The sequence below is a fragment of the Rhipicephalus sanguineus genome, chromosome 1 (genome assembly GCF_013339695.2).
Source record: "Rhipicephalus sanguineus isolate Rsan-2018 chromosome 1, BIME_Rsan_1.4, whole genome shotgun sequence".
Lineage (NCBI taxonomy): Eukaryota > Metazoa > Arthropoda > Arachnida > Ixodida > Ixodidae > Rhipicephalus > Rhipicephalus sanguineus.
Genome location: NC_051176.1, coordinates 146,939,495 through 146,967,313, shown reverse-complemented (window position 1 = coordinate 146,967,313; position 27,819 = coordinate 146,939,495). Strand labels below are relative to the sequence as shown.

General features: G+C 47.2%; 1 protein-coding gene across 1 annotated transcript; it reads left to right on the top strand.

The window, feature by feature from the left end:
- LOC119399832 (uncharacterized) lies at nt 1–23,436 on the top strand. The gene is made up of 3 exons (XM_037666692.2): nt 1–260; nt 3,410–3,528; nt 23,253–23,436. The coding sequence occupies exons 1-3, from the start codon at nt 137–139 to the stop codon at nt 23,391–23,393; spliced, it is 384 nt and encodes a 127-aa protein (XP_037522620.1). The 5' UTR covers nt 1–136; the 3' UTR covers nt 23,394–23,436.
- Nucleotides 23,437–27,819: the final 4,383 nt, after the last annotated feature.

The window sequence follows — 27,819 nt, the reverse complement described above, 5'->3', positions numbered from 1 at the left end:
GTACCGGCATGTGCGGTGTGTGCGCTCCATGTGAGCGAAGGTAGAGTACACTGTAGCGAAGGTAACGAAGTAGCTTGCTTCGCTTCTCGTATTGTGTGGTTGTTAACACGTGTTATCGTGAGTCTGTGTAAATAGAATGCGAACAACAGAGTCGTTATACGGAAATGGCCGACGACCTGCCGAGCCACCCGTCCCGTTTCGACAGCTCTTGCCCATGCAACTGAAAGACAAGGTCTCTGGAAAGAAAGGTCGCCAGAACGGTGCGTTTTGCAAATACCACTTTTTCTAACCAAAGAGCTGAAGCATCATATCCAGGGGCGTAGCCAGAAATTTTTTTCGGGGGGGGGGGGGGGGGTCAACCATACTTCATGCATGTTCGTGCGTGCGTTTGTATGTGTGCGTGTATATATACGCAAGCAAAACTGAAAAATTTCGGGGGGGGGGGGGTTTGAACCCCCCCCAACCCCCCCCTTGGCTACGCCCCTGATCATATCGTTAAACAATTCTACATTCGCTTTTCGTGCCCTGAATCCAAGTGCAATCACTCCCATTCGGTCTGATCTGTGTTGTTTGCGCTTCTGTGTCCCTGTTAGCACCGCAAAATTTTCCGGTATGAGCACGGTGTCGAACCGGAGCCTGAACCGAAAAAAATAGTATGAGTTATCGGTTCGGAACAAAGCGGTTCAAATAGCTCTGGGCACGAAGACATACTGTGCCGTCTTCTGCTCGTAGCGCTTCTTTGCTGCGATCGGTACCCGCCTGTCTTTCTGTTTTTCTTTATCTGTCCTTTATTTGTTTGAGTTAACTAGTAAACTAATAAACATTTAAGCTAACAGGAACAGCAATTCATTACGTCCGACATTTTGGCGCAGGCATGATTTCACGATTTGAGAAGATAGTCCACCAAGTTATCAGTTAAAAAGTCTTCTACTAATGCTCCTTATTACCCCGAATTTTTGTAAGTGTTGTATACTGTGCCTAAGTTTGTCGTCTCCCCGACTTCTATGGCCAACTTATTACAGATGTTTTGCATGCTTCTTGAATGTTATGCCACATGTAATTCATTGTTCTCGTTTTAACCATGAAATCATTTCATGCAAAAATTTGCAGGTTTATTTGGTATATTTTTATGCCTTTTTTTTTCAGCTCGTGTAAGAAAGTAATGGGATTAGAACTTCGAATACTATACGTGACAGCAGTTGTTGCAGTTTACATGGAGAGATCGATTTAAATGGAGACTCATCCAAATGATTCCAGTGTTGCCGTGGCAAAGATGACCGGGTTCCTTAACATACAGAGGAATGAGGTTACATATGCGAAAATAGTTACCTGCCATTAAGTAGGCATGCCTCGCCTTTATGCAATTTAGAGAAAGCAGTTGTTTCACCAGTCTTAATGTGTTTGTGATGCACAATGCTAATAATAATAATAGTAATAACTGGGGATTAACGTCCCAAAACCACGATATGATTATGAAGGACGCCGTAGTAGAGGGCTCCGGAAATTTCGACCACCTGGGGTTCTTTAACGCGCACCTAAATCTAAGTACATGGGCCTCAAACATTTTCGCCTCCATCGAAAATGCAGCTGCCGCGGCCGGGATTCGCGATGCACGATGCTGTAGCCTTTAACTCAACCAGCACTGCACTTCACACGAGATTAGTCTGTGATATACTGCTCTCCATTTTATCATTAATTTAGATGTGATTGGGCACCAGATTTAATGCTGGCCGTGTCATATCTAACGTAAATGCATCAAATTATACGAAGTTTTGTTGCTGAACAGATTCTACAAAACTTTTCACTTCATTTCATTTCAATCTATGTGCAACATACATATTTTTCTAACATTTCTATTCACCCCAGCTTGAAAATTCCACTGTTCCATCTGTATAAATTTCTTCTGTTTTTCCTGTTCTCAGTATGATAAGCAATTGAAAGAGATACAAGGAAGAGAGAGCATCAAAGGGCTGCACATGCTTACAATGCAACTCAGTGCTCATAAGATGGTTGTGTTTATGCGTGTATGCCTGCTGTAGCTACTTTTACCTAGTTTCAATGCTATTTATGTGAAAATATTGATAGCTGTTTCCAGTGTCAGTGGGTCAATTTCTTCCAACTCCCGACAAAAGTTGCAGGTGTATCATGCACAATGCATGATTGGCATAGCGCATGATTGGAAACGAAAGGGGACATAAAATGAAAAATGACAGAGTACAAATCCCGGTGAACTTATGAGTGCAGTCAGTTAAGCAGTGGTGCCTGGAGTGTTTCAGCACACACTTAAGGTAATAGCATTGTGTAACGTGTTGAAGACGAAGTTTACTGTGCCTAACTTGCCTGTTAACTGGTTCAGTGTTATGAACCAGTTTGCAGACCGCCATAGATTTTAATTTCACAAACCGGAACTGAACTGGAGTGATGTGAAGTGTGTTGAACCCGAACCAAGCTCGTCTTTTTCTTTGCTTGTTTTTTTTTTTGACGCCCTGATTATATGTCCTATCCTTTCACAGTGCAAACAGCCCATGACCAGCCACTGGAATATTTAGGGTGACTACGTCGTTAGTCATATTCAAAGCAGTGCAAAACATGGAAGCACTAGACAAAGAAGACCACAGGTCCTGTGGTGTGCCTTGTCTTGTGCTTCCATCTTTTGCACTGTTTTAAGTATGAACCTTAACCAACTTGCCCTGTCTGACATCCTTTTGTCATTAGTTTTTATGTTTTGCATGAAGATTTTACTTTATGGTCAAGTTTGTATTGGCACTTGCCCTGTTTGTGGCTTCTTAGCTCTTCCCATATAATGAAAAGCCGTTGTTAACTTTGGTCAGCACCTCTAAACAACCCAGTTTAGCATGTCCGATGGATGTGCCTGAGATTCTGCAGGCCCTTCCGGCTATAGATTCTTATGGTATTTGTTTTTCATGATTAAAACAAGACAAGTAATGCTAAAGCCACAGCAGGGCCCAGCAGATGACTGCTAGCGCCATTCCACTGGTTGTACTTTCCTTATTTTACAAAAAAGACCATGAATCTGATCTCATTGAGATACCTTTGCAAGATGTCATCGTGAACTGGAAAGACTGCATTATAATCAAGATGGATAGGCACGAACCTAGGAACTTTCTGACCACGCAGTGCATATTTAATTGCGATGCAAGTGCACCGTGTGACCGTTATGAAATATGCTACAGAATGTACACCTTTTTGCCTACATTTCGTTCTTTCTGCACCTTTTACCTGTTTTTTTTTTCTTCTATCAAACTTTTCATATTTTGTCCATATACGCTAAGAAGAATGATGCCATAGAGACGTTACTTCTCCCATTGATGCTAAGTTCTATAGCTAGACCTTGTCAGAAGAGAGTAATGCTAATCTCATTGAAACCTGAATTTTGCTACACTTACAGATGTTGCCTGCTTACCAGAGATGATGACCTTGTTCTCTTGCTTGGCTGAAAAAAACTACGATTCCAATAATTGTTCTAAGGAAGTCACCGCATTTCAAGGATGCTTCAACAAATTCCTGGTATGTAAATGTGTGTACCTCACTCAAACCTGTGCAGTAGTGGGGATTGATCGAGGGCTCGTTTGTTTGTTAGACACAATTTAATGAAACCAATAGACAATGAAACTAAGGAAGGTATCGGGGACATTAATTGTAGGTTTTAACTGCAGTGTAGTAATTATGTCATAAATGGAAAGGAATTATAGTGGATGAAAAATCAACTTGCTGCTGGTAGGGACCAAACCTACTACCTTCGGATAACTCGAGAGTATGACAGAAACCCATCCGGCTGGGATGAAACATTAAAAGAAGGGATCTGACAAACAGTTGCGCTATTCATTGTAAACGTGGCTCCCGTTGGGGAGCTGAAACGTTGATGCATTTGTTTTTTAATATCATTTCGGACGGTGTCCTGATCCCTCCTTTTAATAACCTGTGGAGAACGTGTTCGATGCTCTACCAATTGAGCTATGGCGGGGGTAGCTTTTCGATCGACATTATTGGGTATTTCTGTTTTGTGTAATCCTGAGAGTGTTAGCCAATGTCGCTTGCAACTGCGACAGTGAGTGTGGCACATTCTTTTTTTGCCAGCTGGCATTACGTAGCACGTGATCTTGTTACACACTGGCAGCTGACGAGTAAACCCTCGCATACTACTGAAGCCATCAAGTATGCCGAAATGAGACCCTTTCTATGAATGAACGAAAGAGTGGGGGATTGATCGAGGGTTCGTTCCTTTGTTAGGCACAACTTAATGAAACCAACAGACAATGAAGCAGCACTGGATAATACTCCCAGGATTACACAGAACATGAATACCCAGTAAAGTTAATGGAAAAGTGACCACCACCAGTGCTCAATTGATATAGCATCGGACGTATTATTTGAAGGTTGTAGGTTCGGTCCATACCACTAGCAAGCTGATCCACTATAATACCTTTCTATTTATCTCATAATTGCTACACTACAGTTAAAACCTATAAGTAATGTCCCCTATCACTTACTTAGTTTCATTGTTGGTTGGTTTCCTTAATCTGTGCAGTAGCAGTGGCTTTACTAATTAATTTTGTTGTCAGCTATTGAGCTCATGTACATGTTTCTTTGTTGTGGTCTTGTTCATTGTGCATTGCTTTATTAATTTTCTCAAGAACCTGTGTTGAAGAGGTGAACATTGCTGTGCATTGCAGTTGATTGTGCTCTAATGTTTGCTAATAGTATGAGGGATTGTGTAGTCAGCACTGATTCAAGAATCAAGCACAAACCATTGAGCGTGCTTGAAACAAATGACCCCTTCCTGATTATTAATCATCCGCAAGCTACAGAAACACCTGCCCAAGCTCTACCTTAGAAGAAATGGTTGTATGTTATCTCTGTGTGATTGTTTTAAGGAATTGTATTAGGTTGCTAAAGTTTGGATGACAGAGAAAATTCTAGAAGACTGAACATTACTAATTGGGCTCTGCTAACCAAGTAGAGGCTTTGTTAGATTGGAAAAAAATTGCAAAGAAGATGGAAAGTAGATGTGTACAGTGATTTAAACAAGACGGAAGTTCAGGGCAAAATGAAAGCTTAAACTTATGAAAGCTTGGTAACAGGGAGTGTTACTGGAGCCAGTCTTTTGACAAAGAGACTTGGTTTCAGCAGGGCAGTAACTGCTTCATAGCAGCAATGTCGAAACAGTGACATCCCTTGTTTGACATTGCTTGCAGTGATATTAGTTATGCCTAAACTTTAAAGCTCATCTATCAAATCTTGAAAAAACATATCACATATTTACTTTCAAAAATTCTGTTTTAACCAAAAAGCTCAATATTCTGGACAACATATCACATGAAAGTAAGGAAAAAAGGAAAAATAATTATTCCTTAGACTTTCATACTCTAAAAGTTAGATTTGTGGTCATTAAAACCATGCATTGCCTGTTGTGGTCATAGCTTAGGTAGATATTGTGAATTGTTTTTTACATGAGCATCTCAGTGGTCTTCAAGCATCTAATGCAACAACTTAGTGCAAGAATCAGCACCATCTCGTACCATTTGCTGCCATATTTTAAAGGCATTTACGAAATTGCTAGTACTTTAGGATGGCACCCTATATTTTTGTATGTATGATAGGGATCTTCCATACACAGAAAGCGCAAATAGGGCATAGAATGTCACCCTAATTTAAAGCACAATAAAAGTTGCCTCCTCCGCAAAAATAAAGCATGAAAAAAGGTCAATAGCCACAGGTCAATGTAGTAATTCTCTTTCAGAAATTTTGTAATTCATCATTCGCTTTCAGTGTGCCCTCCCAGTGTTCCACTGTTGCCATTCACCACTCAGCATATTGCACTATAATCAAGTGAATGTAATTTTTGCATTATAATGCCCCTGGTTTGCACTAGTAGTAAATCAAAAAGCTTTACCTGCCATAGTGGCTTAATGACTATGGTGTTAGGTGCAATGTCACGGGTTCGATTCCCGATTGCGAAAGCCACATTTTGATGTGGGCAAAATGCTAGAAGTGTCCTTTGATTTAAGGATACATTAAAGGGACACTAAAGAGCAAAACGATTTTTCTCATATTAGTAAAGTACTCTTTCACGATACCAAAAACACCACGCTTGCTGCGAGAAAACGCTTAGTAAGGGAGAAAACGTGCAAAAACAAAATGTGGGTGGCGACGCCACCTTGAAGTTCCCGCACCATTTGCTGTGACGTCACATGTTTTGACGGCGCCTACTAGTTGGCTACGTAGTTCCTAATTGGTAAAAATGAAGTATTGTCCTCTGAGGGGGCCATAGACTTAGCATACCAAGTTTGGGATAATTTTGTTGAGCCACTGGCGCCAAAATACCATAAATACACTTTGAAATCCGTGACGTCACGCGAGGAGATTTCGGCGCGAAATTTAAAACTGAAACTTTGAACTTTATTTTCTTCTCTATTAATAAACCTGTGATGGTGAAATTAACGACATTAGAGTTCTCAGAACACAATTTATCGATCTAAACCGATTCATTGTTTCTTTTTAGCGTCCCTTTAAAGAACCCCAGGCTGTTAAAAAATTATTTCAAAGTTTCACACTACAACATGCCTCAGTAATATTGTGGTTTTGGGGTCTGACCCTATGGAGAGTGTGATGAAGACGTGCCCCATTGCCCTGTGTATATTACACATTGTACAAGCTTTATAATAAATTGCATAGTTGGCTGTGGAATATAGTCCTGCTGCACTTGCCATGTCTTCCATGTTGCCTTCATAGTGGCAGTTCGAGAAGGTGGACCTTTATCAAAATTTTGTGACCATGTGCAAACAGAAGATGAGGTTGTGGAAGGCACCACAATTTTCACTTAAAGGGACACTAAAGAGAAACAACGAATTGGTTTAAATTGATAAAGTGTGCTCGAAGAACTCTTGTGTAGTTTATTTCACCACCATAGGTTTATTATTAGAGGAGAAAACCGAGTTCAAAGTTTCATTTTTAAATTTCGCGCCGAACTTTGTAATTTGTGACGTAAAAGACTTCAAAGAGTATTTAACGTATTTTGGCGCCACTGGCTCGACTAAATTTCCACAAACTCGTTATGTCAAGTATCTGGCCCCCTCAGAGGACAATGTACTTTGATTTAATCGATTAGGAACTACGTAGGCCCAAGCAGGCGCCGTCAAAAATATGTGACGTCACGGCAAACGGTGCGGGAATTCCAAGGTGGCGTCGCCACCTGTATTTTCTTTTTGCGCGTTTTCTCGCTTATTAAGCATCTTCGCGCAGAAAGCGTGGTGTTTTTGGTATCGTGGAAGACTACTTTACTAATGCGAGAAAAATCGTTTTGCTCTTTAGTGTCCCTTTAACATACATCTATTTTGTTGCCATGTGAATAGATTTTACAACTATTTAATGATTGGGGAAATGTAACTGCATTATTCATTAGATTCTGTTTCTATTACAAGCTACACCAGCAGCTGTTAGAAACGGCTTCAGTTAGTGCAAGACCAAGCAATATGTGAACAGTTTGATTCAGTTTGAACAGTTCATTATAGAGAAACAAGTCCATGACACGGTGTAAGAATAAGTTAGGTGATGACTCTGCCGCCGGTGCCGCGTCCAGATTGTGTTCGCCGCCTTGGCTGTTTCCTTTGGCTGCGACAGGTGGCGCTAACAGACGGGGGCTCATTGGGGAAAGGCCACGATCTGCGCGTTGTAGGTTATTGCTGTGGAGCCTCGCTTGTTTATTACGTTCGATATACTTGTGCACATAGATGTGAATAAATTAGTACACTGAGATTCTGCAGTAACGAAATTGATTTTTAATTGTATCGGAAGATTATTTCCCAACAGCGTTCTTGTCATATAAATGTTCCGACAGCAGCAAACGTTGGTCTGGAGAGCGGTCGCATTTTGACCGGACCGCGTTAAAGAGCTCGTTTTCGCTGAAATTCCGGTGTCGGCGGCGTCGGCGTCTTTGGTTCTGAGTAGGGGTGTGCGAATATCAAATTTTTTGAATACGAATCGAATACGAATATCGAATCGAATATCGAATATCAAAGGTAAAATGCCTCCACAGTAACAATATTTTATTTAACACGTAGCTATTTGAAAAAAAAAAACATTAACAGCCTGACTGGCAACACAACATACACTGCTATCTCCAGAACACAATGTCCAGGCTAGCACAATGCACATCACAACACAAGCAAATATCACGGCACAATGAAAGTAATGACTAGACGTTATCATGAAGAAATATGAGTTGCTCCATATGATCAGGCAGCAGGCGCTCCTTCTAACAGAGACAACTCCCCCCCCTTCCACTGAAAAGGCACGCTCGCTTGGAACAGAAGTGGCTGGCATAGGGAGGTACATGGGGCGAAGCTTTGCCAGACTGGGGTATCTGAAGGTGCCTACAGTCCGCCACCAGTCACATGGGTCACTGTCTTTCTTCAGAAGTGGTCCCGCATAGTGAACGAGTGGTAGTGCGGCACGTTACGGCCGCATAATATTGAAAATGTATGGTTACATGATCGCCAACAACGCTGCACGTCGGAGATGCACCAGCAATAAATCATACATATTGGGACGCTCGTCGCAGGCAGATATCGTGCCACGATGTTTATCGCTCTTCTCGGCAACGTTTTTAGCTATACGAACGCAGCAGAAATGTGGAAGACGAGTTATTTTATGCATGATAATCGAATCGAATATTCGAATTTTTCGAATATTCGAAGTTATCAAATATTCGAAACTATTCGAATACACGATTTTCGAATCGAATACGAATATTTCGAATGTAATATTCGACGAATATTCGAAACTTTCGAATATTCGCACACCCCTAGTTCTTAGCAAAAAAGCAGTGTTGGCCGTGAGTGAAAATTCGAGGTAGCTGCTATAAGGATAGCAACTCGAAGGATAGCAGCTCGAGGGCGTTTGCGGTTTGGCTTACCTTGAGGCAGTCTCCACCAAAGAGCGAAGGCACGCTAGCAATAAGGAAGGCGATAGTGCGCGTGCGTGCTCGTGTGTGTGCGCGCGCGTGTGTATTGCGAGTGTGTGCTTGCGCGCGTGTGTGTGAGCCTGTGTATGTGTGTGCGTGCAAGTGTGTCTGCGTGTGTGTGCGTGCGCGTGTGTAGGGGCATGTGCGTGCGCGCGTGTGTGTGCATTTGCGTGCGTGCGTATGTGTGCGCGTCTGTGTGCATGTGCATCTGTGTGCGTGCGCGTGCATGTGTGTGTGTATTGCGTGTGTGCATGCGCGCGCGTGTGTCTGCGTGCGCGTGTGTAAGGGCATGTGCCAGCGCGTGTGCGTGCGTATGCGTGTGCGTCGGTGTGCATGTGCGTGTGTGAATTTGTGTGCGTGCATGTGTGTGTGTGCGTTTATTGCGTGCGCGCGCGCGCGTGTCTGCGTGTGTGTGAGTGCATGTGTGCGTGCGCGTGTGTAAAGACATGTGCGTGCCCGTGTGTGCATTTGTGCGCGTGCGCTCGTGTGTGTGCATTTGCGTGCATGCGTATGTGTGGCTGTCTGTATGCATGTGCGTTTGTGTGCGTGCGCGTGCATGTGTATGCGTATTGCGTGTGTGAGTGCATGCGTGCGTGTGTGTGACGGCATGTGTGCGTGTGCGTGCGTATGTGTGTGCATTTGTGTGTGCGCGCGTTTGTGTGTGTGTTTGTGTGTCTACGTGTGGATATCGCTGTTGCGCTCTAGTTGCTTAGCAAACTGAACGAAAAAAAACCTTCGTCAGACAAGTTTCAACCATCGAGCCGAAATGGGCATAACCGAACTTCCTCCACCAAAAGCTCCATTTAACTTCCTCAGCGAAATGGTGACCGTGTGACATGAACCCCATCTCCCTCGAGGAAAAGACGAGGGAGTTAAACGGAGTTCACGGGTGCACGTGTGACAGGGGTATTACACGCGTTCTATTAATAACTTCGATCGACACGCGACCCCTGCCTGTTTTGCGGTTAGCGTCTCGCATTTGCTGCATTTTGGCCTCTGGCAATGTCGGCTGCATGATATGGTGTGAAGAACTTCATTGGGTCCCGAAAGTCAACCCCTGGCAAACTGATTATAATCACGTGAATACCGTAAACGTAAAAAAATCGCGACTGCATCAGAGAAGTAGTATGTACAATGATTTCTGTTCACTGATTGTTTTTCAACATTTAATGTTTCTTTGTCCTAATAGGCATAGATGAGGCAGCTCAAAAAGTGGCATCTGAATGTAAAACAAAAAATTACCTTTCCGGCTTGATGACGACGTGAGTCGGTAGCGCATAGGCCACTCACACTGTCAGTGTTGTGTTCAGAAGCCTCCTGTTCTTCACGTGGAGGAGGCTCGTCGCTGCTGAAGTCGAAGCGTGGCCTCTTGCGTTGCGTGCCCGTTGATTCAGCATTGCCATGCCATGGAGTAGCTGTCTCTACGTGCAATACATTTGGCGTACATTCAGCGGTCGGGTAAGGCACTTCCGAAGCAGTTGAACCTTTTCGCCCCCGTTGCTTCCGAGAAGGCGGCAGCAGAGCCTGCCGTTTCGCGGAGGTTTCCTGGTTCTTTGCTGCACGGTCAGGCATTTTGGGCAGCCGTCGAAAATGCTAGGCACAGCATCCGAAGAGAGCGTAGGTCTCTTTCGGGCGTGCAACAGGACGTTTCCCTTGTACTCTGCATGATATGTTGCAGAGATCGCTTCTTCCGGGAAATGCTTCGCGCACACATGGTCAGTCGGCTCCAATATTCTGTCTGCTCTCAGAATCGCCCGTCGCCACTTATCTAAGCGCTCTGGTTCACGCGGAGCCTTGAAAAGCGACACACGCTCCGTAGAAGTCTTGCAATTCGGGACAAAACATTTTTTTGCCCATTTCGAGGCGCAGCCAGCGACAAGGCCGCTAAAGGGTACTCGGCATCATCCACAGCGTCGAGGTATACGGGCACTCAATCACAATACACGAATTAGCAATACAAATGCACTGACAGGGCTCTCAGGCACAGGGCAACGCGTTTATAAATCACAAAATGTCACGCACACAAAGCTTTCAGGAAGATCTTTCTTTGCGCACGAATTTCAGAATGAGCGCCGCGCGAGCCCCTGAGACCCCTTACCGTAGCGCCATCTCAACGGGCGCCGCGAAAACTGCTCGTGGCTCAAGGCCATCGGCGAACACAATCTGCCGGCGTCCTCTCCTCAAGCGGAGCGGCGAGTGTCAGCACCTAACTCTTTCTTACACCGTGGTCCATGAGACAAAAGTTTTCTTGGCAGTGCTCCCACATTCCAAAAGCGAGTGTCTTAACCACTGGGCTAAACATCCATGCTTGCAGAATGTTAATATATCTGAACCATATGAATAGATTCCGCAGTGTTAAACAAATGCAAAAAGAGAGCACTTGCCATGAAAGCTTTCTTCAATATTGTGGTAGTGGAATAAAAGCCCTCTTTAAGACAAGATTTAAAGCATACATAGAGGATTGTGCACATCAGGAGAGTTGATACTGTGTGAAAATTTGATGCCAAACTCGTGTTTCAGCGGTTGCGGGATGTACCGTTTGTGGGGCTGTTCCAAATTCAAACGAATGCTAGAAAGAAGATATAGGATGCCATGCCCATGCTACCCAAAAAGTAGCGTTCTAGGGAAGGCTGCAAATTACAATAAAACTGTGCTTATGCAAAAACAACTGCCAAAGAGATTCTGCATGGATTTTTTTAGTTTCTCAGCCAGAATTTCATTTCATCTTGCGAATGTAGCCGCTTATTTTATCAATGATATGATGTTTGCCATATGAGCTTTCGCTTATAATAGATAGCTCAAGAACGCAGCACCGCAGTCCAAAATAATGGGTGCTATTTATGACTTGTGCATAAAGATATTATATTCAGACATTGAATTCTCCATTTAAAATGCCTAGACTGAACAGAGCCTCCTTTGGAAATTGAAGGGCATCGTTTATAAAATTTGTGAATTATTCCTTGTTTGTTGCATTTAGAACTTGTCATTCTTGCTCTGTGTAAGCAGTGTGTTCTTCAAGGAAAACGATACCGCTGCCATGGTCGCACATTCAAAGCCCATTGAAATGGAAATGGTGGAATCCTTTCAAGTCATGAAGAGACATGATGCCTCTTTGGCAGGAAGATGCATCATGCCTCTCCTGAAGCAGACATGATTTGGTGGAATCCTTTCAAGTCATGAAGAGACATGATGCCTCTTTGGCAGGAAGATGCATCATGCCTCTCCTGAAGCAGACATGATTCCATGAAACCCTGGATTGTGTGGTAATCGAGCGCGCCCTCCCCATTGGCGCCTCGTTCCCCAGCTAGCGCGTGTGTTGGCCCCGCGCGGCTCGAGCGCCGGGGACCGCCGTTAATCGGCAGTATGGCAACCACGGCGGCAGCGCCAGGCCTCTTTGTCTGGTGCGAGCCATGTGTCGGCTTCCCGGCGCGCGGGCACGCGTCCGGGCATGCCTCGACATGCTCACATGCTCACGCCACCAAGCTAGCTTACGTCACGGCGCAACGCCTGTCCTCATTGGCCGCCAGTGACAACCCCCTTCCCCCTTGAGCTCGCTTCTGTCTTGCGCGGGCTTGCCCGGGGGAGATGCTCTCAGGCCAGCACGAGAGGTTAACGCGCTGCTCTAGCAGGCGGCTTCTCGTTCGCGTGCTCGACTGCTGCCCTTTGTATGATAGTCGCAGCGCCGCTGGCAAGCGTACTCGATCGGTCTGGCGGAGTTCCCTTTACGGCCTGCAAGCCCGTGACTGTCGCACTGTGCTGCATCTTGGGTTAATAAACCCGTGTTGTTTGTTGACCTCCTGCCTCGAGTGCCTTTTCTGCGCCGTGCCGGAGAATCGACGAACCCGGCCGTAGCGTCTTTGTTCGCTGCGGCAGTGGAGAACGTCGCGTCCCTTGCCGGTCGCCTCGTAGGGTAAGCGTCTCGCAAACCTATCTCCACATAACTCAGTCCCAACGTGGGACTTGATCTCGTTCGATGCGGACGACGCTGGCAGCACGAGGTAAGCTCGCCTTAGCGGCCCTCGGCTCTCGGCCACCGGGAGAGATCCCGTCTTTGGGGCCTCCTTTGGTGATGACCGCTCGAATGTGGACTACAGTCCTAGCCTAGCCAGTTTCGGGTTTTCTCAGCTGGTCTAGACACACGCGGAGCACGTGCTTTCGGGCCCCTCCAATGCGTCGTCTCCGCTCGCTGGCCTTCCTTTGTTAGCAGCGCAGCTGAGTGACCAAACCGCCGCACCGGAACGTCCCTTCCTAGGCCACATGGTGCTGGCGTTCACACGCTCGCTGGCCCGTCGTTGTCACGAGCGTAAAGGGTTGACAGTGTCGTCCGCGAGCCAGCTCGCATAGGCGACACCGTCGCCGCGTTTTCCGACGATCATTTTCCTCATGCGCGCCTTGGCGACGCTTTCGGCAATTGTGAGCCACCGTGCTCCGTTGTCGATTCGTTTGCCTGTCGCATGAGGCATCATGCATCCGTCGGTGCGGAAACCCTTCTCCTCTGTGCCGTTTATTGGCCCCTTTGGGTATGGCGTGCATGTCGGAGAACAGGCGCACGACCCTACAACGGCGGCGCCTGCCTCGGAGCAATTAGCGCTGCACACAACTGCGGCACGGCTCCAGGCAAAACATTGCCTTCCATCTCGCGAGCAGAACCGCTGTTTCGTGCGGCGCTTCGCGGTTGGTTGTGCGCTGGGAGAATCGCGCGCGCCGACAGCGCTTTGTGCATCTCCCGGGTCTTTCGCTGCCCGTGATTCTCAGTCGCGTCTTTCTCGCGCGCACGGGTATCGTGATTGAATCCCCAAGCGGTGGCTACAGGGTCGTCCCTTTCGGCGCCCTACAACCATTTGCATCCCTCGTAGTGGCTACCGCTGCCTTTTAAGTTCGGGACGCCACTCGAGATTTCGCTCGCCGGTAGCTTGACTGCTATGTCAACATAGTGCCATTGGTGGAGGAAACGAACCCCATGGCGCTAGTCTAGCTTAAGCGCTTGCGCGAGCCCTCGGGCCGCCTCGCGCGCTGGGCGTTGACTTTGCAGCGGTACAACTTCGTTGTGCGCTACCGGAAAGGGAGTTCAAACGTCGTGGCTCACGCCTTGCCGCGTGCCCCCGTTTCGGTGTGACACTTGTGTTCACCACTCCCGAGAGCAATCGCATCGAGTAGACTCCGGGGCCTCTGGCTCCAATGGGTCGAAAGGAGCGAACCCCGACGGCGAATTGACTTTTGAGTCGATCGCCTCGGGTGAGCACGTCACTTCAGCCGGTATCCTGTTAAGCAGAGAAGAGATACCGAAGGCACAGCAGTGCGATCCGTTGTGGGCTCCAAGAGCCGTGCTCCCAAGGAGCGGGCGCGTATTGACAGTCTGGTATTGCTGTCGGCGCCGTGTGCCGTTTACGCAGTCTGGTATTTCTGCGGGCACGTTGGATTCGCATCTGTTTGTCGCCGGCGGAGTTCTCCTGCGCTACACATCCCACCGGAAGAAGCTCCCAAGGAGTCCTTTAATGTGGGGGTACCCCGCTGTCTAAGGAAAGCCACCGTCGGCTATTTCCACGACTCGCGGTTGGCCGGACATACGAGTGGCCGTAAGACTTTCCAAAAGTTGCGCCGCTCTGCTACCTGGCCAGGCATTAAACGTGACGCTCTTCACTCCTCGTGTGACAATGCGTGCAGTCTCGTGCGGGCAAGCCCCCCGGGCTCATGCAGCCGCCTTCAAACCATTTCGTTGCCCGCAGCAGCGACTTGGGAGGGGGGGGGGGAGGCGGTCACACAACCGCAGGAAAGCCGTGAGAAGGCTGGCTCCAAGCCACGCCACCGGTACAACCTGCGGAAACGCACCTAAGCAACCTTTCTCCCACTGACAGGTAGCTGGACTTACAGTGAATGGAGAATAACCGCTAAGGTGCGGCGGCACACGTCTGGAAGTGGTAGAAGGCCCTCTTGGCCGAAAATACCCTCTGACGTGTCGTCCAAGCCATACCCTGGCAAGCGCCCCCTTTTGTTGGGCAGCACTGTCAGGCAGGCACCCTTTTTGGCAAGCCGGTTATACCGGGGGCACTCCTGTCCGCTCCTGCATCGCCCCGTCGTCTCCCTGCGCCTACCGTGCCACCAGCCTGTTCCTGATCAGCTGGCCTGCTGTTCCCTGGTCCTTCCTGCTGTGGCCTGGTTCCTGCCTTCTGCCCTGCAGCCACCTCCACCCTGCCTGGCCCACCTGGCAGCTTCGGCAGCCGCCCTCGGCGGCTGGTCCGCCCACTCAAGCTTTGGCCCAGGCCCGAGCGTGGTCGCTCCGGCTTCCGTTCCTGGCTGCCTGCTGTTCCGGCCTGCCGTTCCTGTGTGGCCCCCGTCCCAGCGACTTCCGGCGGTGGGCTGCCGCACGCAACTTGCAGCCACGCCTCGTACGTTCCCGGCTGCCAACCTCTCCAGACCGGTGAACTTCAAGCGGGCTGGCTGCCCGCCCTTGTGCAGTCTTGCCCCCGTTCCTCCTGGGCTGTGGACCTTCTTCCCGGCGCTCTCCCCTTGTGGTGGAACTTTCGGTGGAACTTTTGCGTGGCCATGGCCGACCTATGGACTTGTACCTTTGGGAAGACGACACGCCCCTGTTGGACTTTGCCCCGTTTGCCAGCCCCCTTGCGGCTGAGCTAACCTTGCCACTTGGCCTCGGACAGCCTCTTTCACAGGCTGGTCTCGGTCTTTAGGAGGGGGGAATGTGGGAATCGAGCGCGCCCTCCCCTTTGGCGCCTCGTTCCCCAGCTAGCGCGTGTGTTGGCCCCGCGCGGCTCGAGCGCCGGGGACCGCCGTTAATCGGCAGTATGGCAACCACGGCGGCAGCGCCAGGCCTCTTTGTCTGGTGCGAGCCATGTGTCGGCTTCCCGGCGCGCGGGCACGCGTCCGGGCATGCCTCGACATGCTCACATGCTCACGCCACCAAGCTAGCTTACGTCACGGCGCAACGCCTGTCCTCATTGGCCGCCAGTGACAACCCCCTTCCCCCTTGAGCTCGCTTCTGTCTTGCGCGGGCTTGCCCGGGGGAGATGCTCTCAGGCCAGCACGAGAGGTTAACGCGCTGCTCTAGCAGGCGGCTTCTCGTTCGCGTGCTCGACTGCTGCCCTTTGTGTGATAGTCGTAGCGCCGCTGGCAAGCGTACTCGATCGGTCTGGCGGAGTTCCCTTTACGGCCTGCAAGCCCGTGACTGTCGCACTGTGCTGCATCTTGGGTTAATAAACCCGTGTTGTTTGTTGACCTCCTGCCTCGAGTGCCTTTTCTGCGCCGTGCCGGAGAATCGACGAACCCGGCCGTAGCGTCTTTGTTCGCTGCGGCAGTGGAGAACGTCGCGTCCCTTGCCGGTCGCCTCGTAGGGTAAGCGTCTCGCAAACCTATCTCCACAATTGTGAACAAGGCTCTTGTGTGGAGGCCAAAATACTCTTTAAAAATTTTCACTAAATCCTTTCTTAGTGCTTGACCCACATTCTCTTTCACCCTCGATATCCAAGGCAATTTCAATTTGGAAGCTCTCACGAAGCAGCCAATTAGGCTTGCAGATATATGTAATGGCTATTTTATTGCAATGGCTACTGAATGTGTACAACCGCCCTTTTTTTTTTTCGCCTGAACGCGCCAGCGCCAACCGCAGACTTGATAAACGCCGTACAATGGAGCGCAGCGGCGAAATGAACGAGAATACGCGCATGCACGCTATGGGCAGTGCTGGGCAGCTGTTGTGTGCTAGGCCTTTCCGGGAACCGGACTCCACCCCCGCTTCTATGGAGCACTGCTATCGTCATCCTTTTTTTCTTGTCTGAACGCTGCCATCAAGTTATAAAGAAAAGTTCAAGTGGTCATGCTTCAAATGGATGGGATGTGATTACAACCACTAATTATACTACGTGCGTATCAGCATTTTTACAGCGTAGCTGTCAAGTTTTTCGTTATGCCATACGGAGTCGACAAGAAACTCTCATCGTCAGCGGCTGGCGCTTGTTCTGGCTCTCTTCGTACTCTTCATGGTCTTAGTCAAGCCAAGCTGTGCCAAGATCAAGCTAATTAAGCCATGTCATGTAAGGGTATGCTCATTAAATTAGCACTGACATCAAATTTTAAGGTCGAGATGTGCCATTCATTCGATTGCTCGTTATGCATAGGTCTTCTTGGCCAAATTTGAATGGCGTCCGTCGCGTGGAAGTAATTTTATTTCGAGGGCAAAGAGCGTACAAAAGCTCAACGGAAGATTGACCACGCTGCGACATCGACACTAGTGCTACGTGTAAGGTGTGATACATTCCGCAAATACCATCCTGAGTGACGATACGCTAGTAACGGTGACGTCGCCGATCTGAGTGTATTTATTGTGGCGCCGACGCCAGGCGACGTTCTCACTCCCAGCCGGTGGCTCTCCTTGCTGTCCCGGTCCGTGCTTGCGATTCATCGTGTCGCATCGACTAATTTGTCGTGCGAGTGCGATTGATCGCACTCGCACAGCGCGCGTACGATCAATCGGAGCGACTACGAGCCAGCATGTCGGGGAACCACTGCGTAGTGCGGGCCTGCTCGTCGAGGCCGGATAGGTGGGGCCATCTGGCGGCGCAAAGAAGAACCTGGCAAGCACAGAATTGTTATTGTAGAAACCTATCGTATTCTATTTCTCCGCTGGTGTGCATTCGCTATGCCGATATTCCATAGACCCCTTTGCGTATACCGGAATGCCGTGCACGCTAAAATTCTCTGAAATAGCTAATTGAGACACACCAGCGAGTATGGCCCAAGCGTGCGTCCCCGGGCACCTCCTCGTTGCTGCTTGGAACGGCGTCCATTTCTGAATCGCTATTTTGCAAAGGGTCGAAGCGAAAATGATTCGCGACGTCGCGTATCGCGGTGATTCTAAGTTCCAGAATGTCGTCTTCAACACAAGTCGATACTTTTGACGGCGACGCTGGTGACAAGGCATGACTGAACGTGTGCGCCTAGCAGACGAAATATTAGCTGAGCAGCTGATCCTCACGTCACTCCTTTCTGTGGACAAGTGGTAAACTGGGGCGCGGTCTGGAGTTGACCGCGAGGGAGCGCTGCCAGCGCTAAAAAATGGCGGGCTTGCAGGCCGTTTTGAATCGCGCTAGATACCGGTGATATAAATCAATAAAACAGATAGCTATTCGTCCTTCAGTTGCATTTTCGGTCGCGAATCGCTACTAGGGGGTAGATAACTACTCGTGGATGCAAAAATCTTGACATGCGTAAATTTGATGTCAGTGCTCCTTTAAGACCTTGCTAAATAAGGTCCTGAAAATTAAAATCGTGTTATTAAGGACGCACTAATAACGGTCTTGTTAATTCGTTTTAAAGGTCTCGCTAATTTAGGCTTCGCTAATTAGGAACGTGCAAATGCTAATAATGAATACTTGCTAATTAGCAACGTCTGAATTAAGATGACTCTAATTTTGAAGGTCTTAATTACCGTGATCTTAATTAGTTACTAAATAACAGGATCCTCAGCGAAGGGTTAATTAGAATGTTCTTAATTCGCACGATTCTAATTAGCAGTGTCTTAATTCGTAAATCTTAATTAACATGATCATAATACATGTCTTAATTAGGCAGACATTCAGTAGTATGACCTTAATTAGCGTGATTATGACATGGCTTGGCATGACCTTAGCATAGCTTGGCTTGACTAAGCATGAAGACCGAATAAGAACATGAAGAAAACGGAGAGAGCGCTGGCCGCTGATAATAGTTTCGACTCCGCATGGCATAACAAAAAGCTTAGCAGCCCCGCAGTAAAAATGCTGATACGCACGTAGTATCAGCATGTGTATCAGCCTGTGTAATCACATTCCATCCATCTCAAGCGCGATCACTTGACCTTTTCTTTGTAACTTGATGGCAGCGTTCCGAAAAGAAAAAAAAAAAGGATGACGACAGCGGTACTTAAAAGAAGCGGGGGTGGTGTCCGGTTCCCGAAAAAGCCTAGCAGACGACAGCTGCCCAGGACTGCTCATAGCGCGCATGCGCGTATTCTCGTTCATTTCGCCGCTGCGCTCCGTTGTGCGGCGCTTATCAACTCGGCTGTCAACGCTCGCGCATTCAGGTTAAAAAAAATGGGTGGCTGTACAGTCGAGTGCATAATTTTAGAGACCACAGGAGCGCGTGCCGAGGCGCGTCGCTGCGCCTTCTGGCGGCTGCACGGCTCTGTCCGGGAGCGCGTACTGCGCACGCTCGTCCCATAACACCCGGCAGCCTGCCCTTTCGCTCGTTTCAACGGCGCGCATCTCGAAACGATGCGGACGGCGCAAGGTGCCACTTCTGCAGTCGCTGTGCAAGCACCGGTACTCCCGAGCGATAATATAGCGGCGAAAATGCCTCTAATGTAATAGCATGGCTCGAGCGCGCCATGCAATACGCTTTCTTCCTTGATGCAGCGCGGAAAACATGCAGTTTCTCAGCTTTTCTCAAACGGAGTTGCGTGATATGCTCATCTTGCAGTGATGAATTTTGTGCTCTGTCTCGGAGACGTTATGCCAGCTCCATTTCTTGGTGCGAATATCGCGCGTGCAGTGGTATGCAGTAAACCACTGAATATCGCGCGTCCAGAATGAATAGCCAGGAAACGCGATAAATAAACAGTTTATTCTTATAAGCCAGAAAAAAAAAGAAAACGATAGCTATAACTGCTATCCAGGAAGGATCACTACTTTCAGTATTTAATCAAACGCCCATCGGCGGCAATCACTTGCGCCACATGAGATGGCATCGTAAAGCGCGGCCACGATCTCGGGGCGTGCACGAAGTGCTTCCCACTCCTCCTGTATGGCCGCGAATAGGGTCTCCTTCGTTGAACTTCCAAGATTCCGCGCTGCAAGTCGGCGTTTCACGAGACCCCAGACGTTTTCAATGGGGTTCAGGTCCGCTCCTACAGGTGGCCATTCCAATGTGCGAACAGCAAGGCCCTCAAGCAAAGATTTCACACTGCGAGCAGTGTGAATCGGGCTCCTGTCATGCTGGTACACGAAACAACCATCCTTGAACGGCCCATTCAAGACATAAGGAAGCAATTCTCTCTCTATTATAAGGGAGTACGTGGAGGCTGAAAGGTTCCCATCGATAAGAACCAGTGGTCCAAGTCCTTTCCTGGTCATGGCGGCCCAGACACTCACAGAGCATCGGCCACTGGCAAAGACCGACTGCGTGTACTGTGGTGAATACCTGGCGAGGAAGGAAATGCTGGATTGGTTACACGGATTTATAAGAACGACAATGGCACATAGTCACTTTATCCCCGAACAATTTCGTCTTACTTGAAGATCCATATAATGAAATTTTAATTATGCGAGATCGCCAAGATGGTGCGAAATATTCTACATGTTGGTAAGGCACCCTCAGTGCGTTCCAGAAGGCCTCGCAAACTCAACTGTATTTTTCTAAGGTAATGAGGTACAATATACAAAAAAAAACATCACACATTGGCTAAGGTGCTTAAGTTTGGCGAGCTGCTCACGATAAGAAGTAACACAGCTTAAAGAGAATCAAAGCTAAGCAACGTTCTACAGGAAGTTCGAAGACAATAAAGTGCTGGGCTTTACTTGCCTTAACCACAACGTAATTAAGGCGCACTGTAGTGGGTGACCTGCCATTAATTTTTACCAGTTGCGGTTACTTACCTTGTGCACTACTCTTTCTACACATTCAATGGTAAATAGTACATTGACATGATAGTACAAATAGTACATAGTACATGACATTAATGTAGAAGACATCGCAAATGTTACCTCGAGTTCATTGGACGCCATACTCGCCGTTCCTGATCCCAGCGACTTGAAAACGTTGATTCATCGCTGAACACGACTTCTCCCCACTCTTCTGATCCCCATGTCTGCACAGAACGCGCAAACTGCAGTCGAATGGATCTTTGCCTGTCCGTGATGTGGGGCTTCTGGGCCGCGACGCAGTTGGCAAGCCCTGCTTCTGCCAACCTCCTACGGATAGTCCAGACGGACGCGTTGAGATGCAATGCATCTTTTATGCCTTTCGCTGATATATGGGGATCAGCTACTACGGCGGCGATAATTAGCCTGTCCACTTCGTCATCTGTGCATCTTGACCTTCCAGCACGGTCTCTGTCACTGATCCCCCCTGTTTGTCGGTACGCTTGGATGGCACGACTCGCCGCATTTCTTAACCTTTGAAGGAGCCGGCAGATGACCCGCTGAGAAAAGCCTTGGATGCTTAACTCTACGATGCGTCTCCTTTCATCAGCTGGTACTCGTGGCGACATTTTTGAATACGAATGTGGGGGCCTTGAAACCCCCGATCTTATACTCTTTCGAGAATGGCACTGTCCAATGGCTGTCCAATAGCTGTGCTGTGCCGCGATATGCTGCCATTCAACATTTGCTGTACGAGATAATTTCTTATCGTCACCAAGCCCGAAAGACCACGAAACAAGGCAAAGAATTGACAAAAATGACAAAATGGTACTGCGCCTGCGTCGCAAGCACGCGTGAACCTTCTGAGTGCCCAATTTTTCTGACAGAGTTATAATAAAGAATCGCATTTCCACGCAGTGAGTAATGTGTACAAAAGGAGCGGTGTGCCGCCGTGCGAGGTATTTGGTCGAACAGCTTAAGGAATTAACTTTTGTTTCCTTGTGGGGCCTCCAACATTTGAGCACTTCGAACTGAAATGTGTTCGCCTGTAATTCACTTCAGTATTTTACAAAACAACGTGACCAGAATACCAGAATACACGCTGATGCTCGAGCGACGGATGTTAATGGAGGCAGTCTCAATTCCCGACTACTTCGCGTTCGAGAATGTTCCGTGCATATGTCATGGGTAGAGTTCTATTGAAATACTGAAAGCGGTGACGCCCCTTTCAACCTTCGTGATTTTCTCTGGTTTCCGGAAAAAACATTCCCAGATACCCCCAAATATGAAAAGACTCGAAAGTGAAAGCCTATGACATCTCTTGCACGTCTCAATCCGCATTAATTCACGCTTACTTGTCTTAATCTACTATAATGCATCCAATTAATGGGTTGACTTCAATCGGGGTTTATGGTTCGTGTAGTAGAAGACGACACATGAATATCTGAAATTCGAATCCTAGAAACTCTTGGGTCGAGGCTCGACTCCTACCAATAATAAGTGCGGGCTCTCGACGTGACAGAACCATGATATATAGAGAGAAATAAATTTTAATATATAGATATGACATAGAGCTCCACCAAAGTAACGTCTTGGGAATGTTTGCTCATTCGGGGTTCTTTAACGTCCACTCAGTATACTAGTTCCAAGTATCTCTCCTCTATCGAAATACGGCATGCGCGACTAGACTTGAAGATGCGTCTTTCGGGTCAGCAGCCGAGCATCGAAACCACTGCACCACCGCAGCGGCCTTAATAAAGGATTTATCCTTAATAAACCGAATTTGTTTTCACCTTTCTTCCTCGGCTCTTTTCTGCAGCTGTTGGACGTTTGGTGGTTTCATGCATGTTCATAGACACATGATATTTGGACCGAGTATTACTACGTGCGTTAGTTCGGCGAATGAGAGCGCAAAAGGCAACACTGCTGGCTGAGCTTATTGATTGCCTAACTCGACATTCAAAATGTGATCACGCCGCGGATCGCCTAGGAGTAACGTGCACTATGTGCAGCACGCCGAAACCCGCAAATGATGTGCTGTCGTCACATTAGCGCTCGGCTTTTTTCATTGTCTTCACAGCGACTACAGAAGTGACACCTTGCACCGTCCGCCACGTTTCGAGATGCGCGCCGTTGAAACGAGCGAAAGGACAGGCTGCCGGGTGATATGGGACGAGCGTGCGCAGTACGCGCTCCCGGACAGAGCCGTGCAGCCGCCAGAAGGCGCAGCGACGCGCCTCGGCACGCGCTCCCGTGGTCTCTAAAATTATGCACTCGACTGTACATGACAAACAAGCCTAACATTCTGTATGGTTCAGACAAGGTCTTGCTCATAGTTGCCACATCCAATTTCCAGACTGTTATGTGTAGAATGATGCAGAAATCATTATTGCAGTCTATGCCTTCAAGGCACCTGGTGAAAATTTAAAGCTGCTGTAGCTATCAGGTGAAAGTGCAATGTCCCGCCTTAGTTAGACACATTAGCAGATCATTAATTGCCTTTATGCTAAACCATGTGAAAAGTGATACAGATTATGTGTGTTATGTTAAACTTTGTATTGGCATTATGTTGATGTGCCACTTATGTCTTGAGTATACATGTAGTGTTTGACGCAAGCTGTATGCACTTGTTACCCTTGCAGAAACAGAATGCACAGTACAAGGCTACTGGCTCACTGGGAATCCTTACTCCAGGACTAAAGGCATCACAGTTGACTTCACAGCAGGCTAATGCACTTCTCAAAAAGTATCCCATTGCAAATATGTTAAAGAAGGTTCGGTAGTGTGTAAATGCTTGTTACTGTAGTTGGGAATAAAATGTCTGTTTGATCTATTTAATCTTTCATGCTCTGCTGCCTGACAATGCTTAACTAGAGGACGGATAGTACATCAAAACAAAAATTTTGTATTAGTTGTCTGATTAAGTTGAGTAACCAAAGAAAACACTTCAATAATTCATTTTCTATTTGCACTGAAAATGTGCAAAGTTTGACATGCTGAATGTGACAGTGTTTCAATTGTCCATCTAGTAACAGTGGCTTGAAGCGTTATTAAATGTAATAAAATGTAATAACTGTAAAGCATGCTAATGGTTTCTGAAGGTATGTCAGTGGATGCTTTAATGAGCTGCTTACATTTACAGTTGTGCTGGCGCCCTGCTGACTCCTTGCTGACGGATAACTACCGTACTACTCGTGCAATGGCGCAATGGCGGCCGCACCCATGTAAAAGCCGCACCCAGAACTTTGTTAAAAAGTTCCCCAAAAATATATTTAAAAATTACCCAGGTCAGGGCTGGACAAAGATACTTTGAAATTGTATCGCGATATGATACAAGATACTCGGGCAAGAAGTATTTGAGATACAGATACAAGATACTTCCAGAATTACTGTATCCGATATGATAATTCCCAATTGTATCTTCAGATACTTCGATACATTTGCAAATTTGCTATTATAGATGGATATAATGAAGCAGCAAGCGCTTATGTACGGAAATGTTTGCTCGAGGCCACTCTTGGCCAAATGGGCTGGACATCTAACAGCTCGCCAGAAAACATACTCGGACTTTCTCGGAAACTACTTTCCCGCAACGTCCTCCGCTTGTGAAATATTGCAACTGTGTACATTTGAGTAATATATCATGCGTATCTGGGACTATTTACTAAGAATGATTGCTGATAATTGTCCGATTCATATTATCCCGAGATGTATGTCGCGGAAATAAGTCGCGACGCGGAAATGAATGCGCTCATTATCTTTATAAATAAAATATATATTAAATCTCGGCTATTTAGTTGACATTAAAGTCGGAGTTACGTTTTAATCATCCACAATAATATTATTAATACAACGTTGAGTTGCAGTCGAACGCGAGCAAGGCGAAGATCATGTGGTTCCTTGTTACCTCAATCGGACAGCTTAGACTCGCCGCGTGCATCTAATTGAGCGCATGTATCAAGAACCATCTACCTCTAAAAGAATTAATTGTTGGGCTAGTTGGTCGTGCATAATGGGCCCAGACATTACCGCAAGCATATTAGACTCTGCTTCACTTCTTTCACAACACCGGTCTAACGGCGCACATCTAATGCACATATACACACAAAATGCAAGTCTATGTCACAATAAAATAAAAGGAAGACGAAGAAAAGCGTTAGTAATCTGTTTATTAGCAGGGAATGGTTCCACATATATATTTTCATTCTGAAAGACAGGGCGTGCAAATACGGGCACAAGAAAGAAGTCAAGACATCACAAACGCCGACTAAACAACTGCGAAGGCGCACAACGGCGGTAAAGAATGGAGGCACGAAAACTTATCTTCATTATACAAGTAAATCGACGGTTGACTCATGCATGCGCGACCACTATTATCGATATGCCATGCCTCAATCATTAGACGCGTTTCTTCATTCCTGTGCTTGTACAGAACTGCGCATTCATCGAATTTTGGTGTGCGCTTACACTCTCGGCAATGAAAAGAAAGAATAGAAGGTGAGGCTCCGCTTAGCGATCTATTATGTTCCAATAATCTTTGGTTAACACAGCGGCCCGTCTGTCCTATGTAGAAGCGGCCGCAGCTAAAAGAAACCTCATACGCCACACCTGTACTGCAGTCAGTGAATTTGTTGGTGTGTTTTACGAAACAAATTTCTGCCTGCTTCTTGTCTGTTACTCGCTCGTTCTTTCGCTGCACAGCGGCACAAATCTTGCCTAGCTTATTAGCAGCCGTAAAAACAACATTAACAACCGTATCTACTTCCCACTTTCTTTAGCCTGTGAGATACGCAATGAATGTAAGGAATACCTACGACAAGTTTTTTTACTATGGCTTTCTGCAACCATGCTTGGACTTAAACCGACTCCTTTAAACATTCAGCCACAGTGGCCGCTGCAACGCGAGGATAACCTAAATCTAAAAGAGGCGTAACCCGTGCGTTAAAGCTGGCACCCATTTTGTGCTCACACGACTTATTAAGGGAAGACTTAAGGCATGACATGACTATACCGTTTTTTACAACCTTAGAATGCTTCGACGAAAGGTTTAACGGGGGTTTTGAAGATCTAGGAGAATATATGCTGCCAGCCAGTGTTGTACACGTTCCTCTAAAGCAGGAACGAAAGCTCGTCCCTTCTCAATCTTGGAACGAGTTCCTGTCAAAAGTTCCCTAATTGCGAAGAGAACGCGTTTCACTTACAATTCTGAAATTGGAACGTGTCATTACATTAACCTTACATTTGGTATTTTTAATATTAAAATATTGTGACCGACAATCTTGAGTCGAGATAGCGAGCAACTTAAAGATCACATCAGACTACGTACATTACACGAATTAGCATATTGTTGCAGCAGTTTATATGGAGGTAAAAGTTATCTAAGGAAACGATCCTAGACAAATATTTTTTAGAGAGAATTAGATACTATACTTCATACATGACTAACTTCAACATCGGTGCTCGCTGATTACAAGCTCAACACATGTGGCACTTTTCACGTTGCTCTTCAAATGCGCAGGCAAGCTACTGAGCTTCAGATGTTCAAATACAAGTTTCCGCGCGTGTACCACTATCATTACATTTCTTGCGCAAGAAGCCGAATCGAATTGAACTATATAAATGTGTTTTATGTGTACTGATTCAATATTGCAATATGAGTGGGAAATAATTTCCAGTATAAGTATTCTCAACTTAGTAAAATATCATGCTTGAACTCCGCAAGAATTGCATCGAAGGCGACGGCGGCCTCGAGGTCTGTCGGGCGCTCGTCCGGCGGGCCCGGGCTATCGCAGAGGTTGTCATTGGAGTCCCGGAATAGGGACGCTCCCCGTTTTCTTCGCACTTCAATAAAGAAATGTTTTCGTCGTCATCATCAACAACATCGATGCTGATGTCCGACAGATGAGCATATTTTCTCGTGAGCACTTCGTTTGGAATGCTGAAGAGCCGTTCCATCGAAGCGCTGGGGGTGGGGAAAATGAGGTGTGGTCGTTTGGTACACGAGCTAAAAAGCCGAGGCGCCTGCGCATGGCTCAGCGAAACCTTCGAGTGCCAGAGATAGCAGAGCCACGGCCTCTCAATCTCCCAGCGGCCGTGGCAGAGCGAACTCGCCAGGAACTGACTTAAAGGGACACTAAAGGCAAATAAAAATTTGTCAGAGTGAAAGCTCAATGTATGACAACGTCTAAAACGGCAATATTATCAACAGCAGTGCCCTACTTACCGAGAAATTAAGCTAAATGTATCACACGATGAGCGCCACGAGCGGCACATTTTGAAAATGATCCCGATGACGTATGAGAGTCTGCCTACAATTAATCACTAGTAATCAAGCTAGCAGCAATAAAAAAGAACCTTCCGTGCATCAAGAGACATAATAAAATGCTGTTTGTTCGTTTCTGTTTGATTCATGGAAAAAAGAACCTCTGGCGTTGCCATGGGGAACGGCGCGCGTGGTTCATAGGTTCCGTTTTCGCCGAACTGCGCTACGCCCGGTGCCCTGCTTCGCTCACGAGGTCGCGTCTCAGTAGTAGTTTCGGTATCGCGTACTGCCGCGTGTGTTCTGCGCGCTCGTGAAAGTCTCTCTGACAGAACGTTCGACAAAATGCCGCATGCATGTGATGTTGCGGGATGCCCGAATGGCGCACGCCGCCATTACACGCCGCCGCGCAGTAAAGGCGGGCAACGTTGGGCACTTGAAGTGCGCTAACGCGATGCGGACCACTAAAACGTGATTTTATTTCAAAATAAGCACTTCCTTGGCACAAAAGTAGCACTACGAGGTTTCTGGACCGCTATTTCAACAATCAACGTCGACTTAATATTTGCCTTTAGTGTCCCTTTAACGCTCGCGGCTCTGCATGACATGCCGCGTATTAGCGTACGTCTTTTCAGTGCCGTGGAACGTTTACAGGAGTTCTCTCGTAAACGTAACTAGTTACCGTTGTTCCTCCCAAAAGGAGCTAGTTCCTGGAACGTCGTTCCTTGGAACGCCGTTCCGTACAACACTGCTGCCAGCATACGTGGTTCTTCTGCCGGGTGAGGGAGATTCAATGCCCAGCTGCGCCGAGCACAGGTGGTATAACGTTGGTGATGACGTCAGCTCTCCTTGGTAAAAGGCGAGATGGTGGATGACACTGCTTAACTCCTTTAAACCTAGCTAAACCATGAAATTGGGCAAGCCCTACGCACCTCCGGATGGAGTACAGC

Excerpts from the sequence above, each read along its gene's own strand:
- LOC119399832 (XM_037666692.2), top strand. The coding sequence starts at position 137 with ATGCGAACAACAGAGTCGTTATACGGAAATGGCCGACGACCTGCCGAG. Across the intron at positions 261-3,409 it reads AAAGAAAGGTCGCCAGAACG|ATGTTGCCTGCTTACCAGAG; the intron begins GTGCGTTTTGCA and ends CTACACTTACAG. Across the intron at positions 3,529-23,252 it reads GATGCTTCAACAAATTCCTG|AAACAGAATGCACAGTACAA; the intron begins GTATGTAAATGT and ends TTACCCTTGCAG.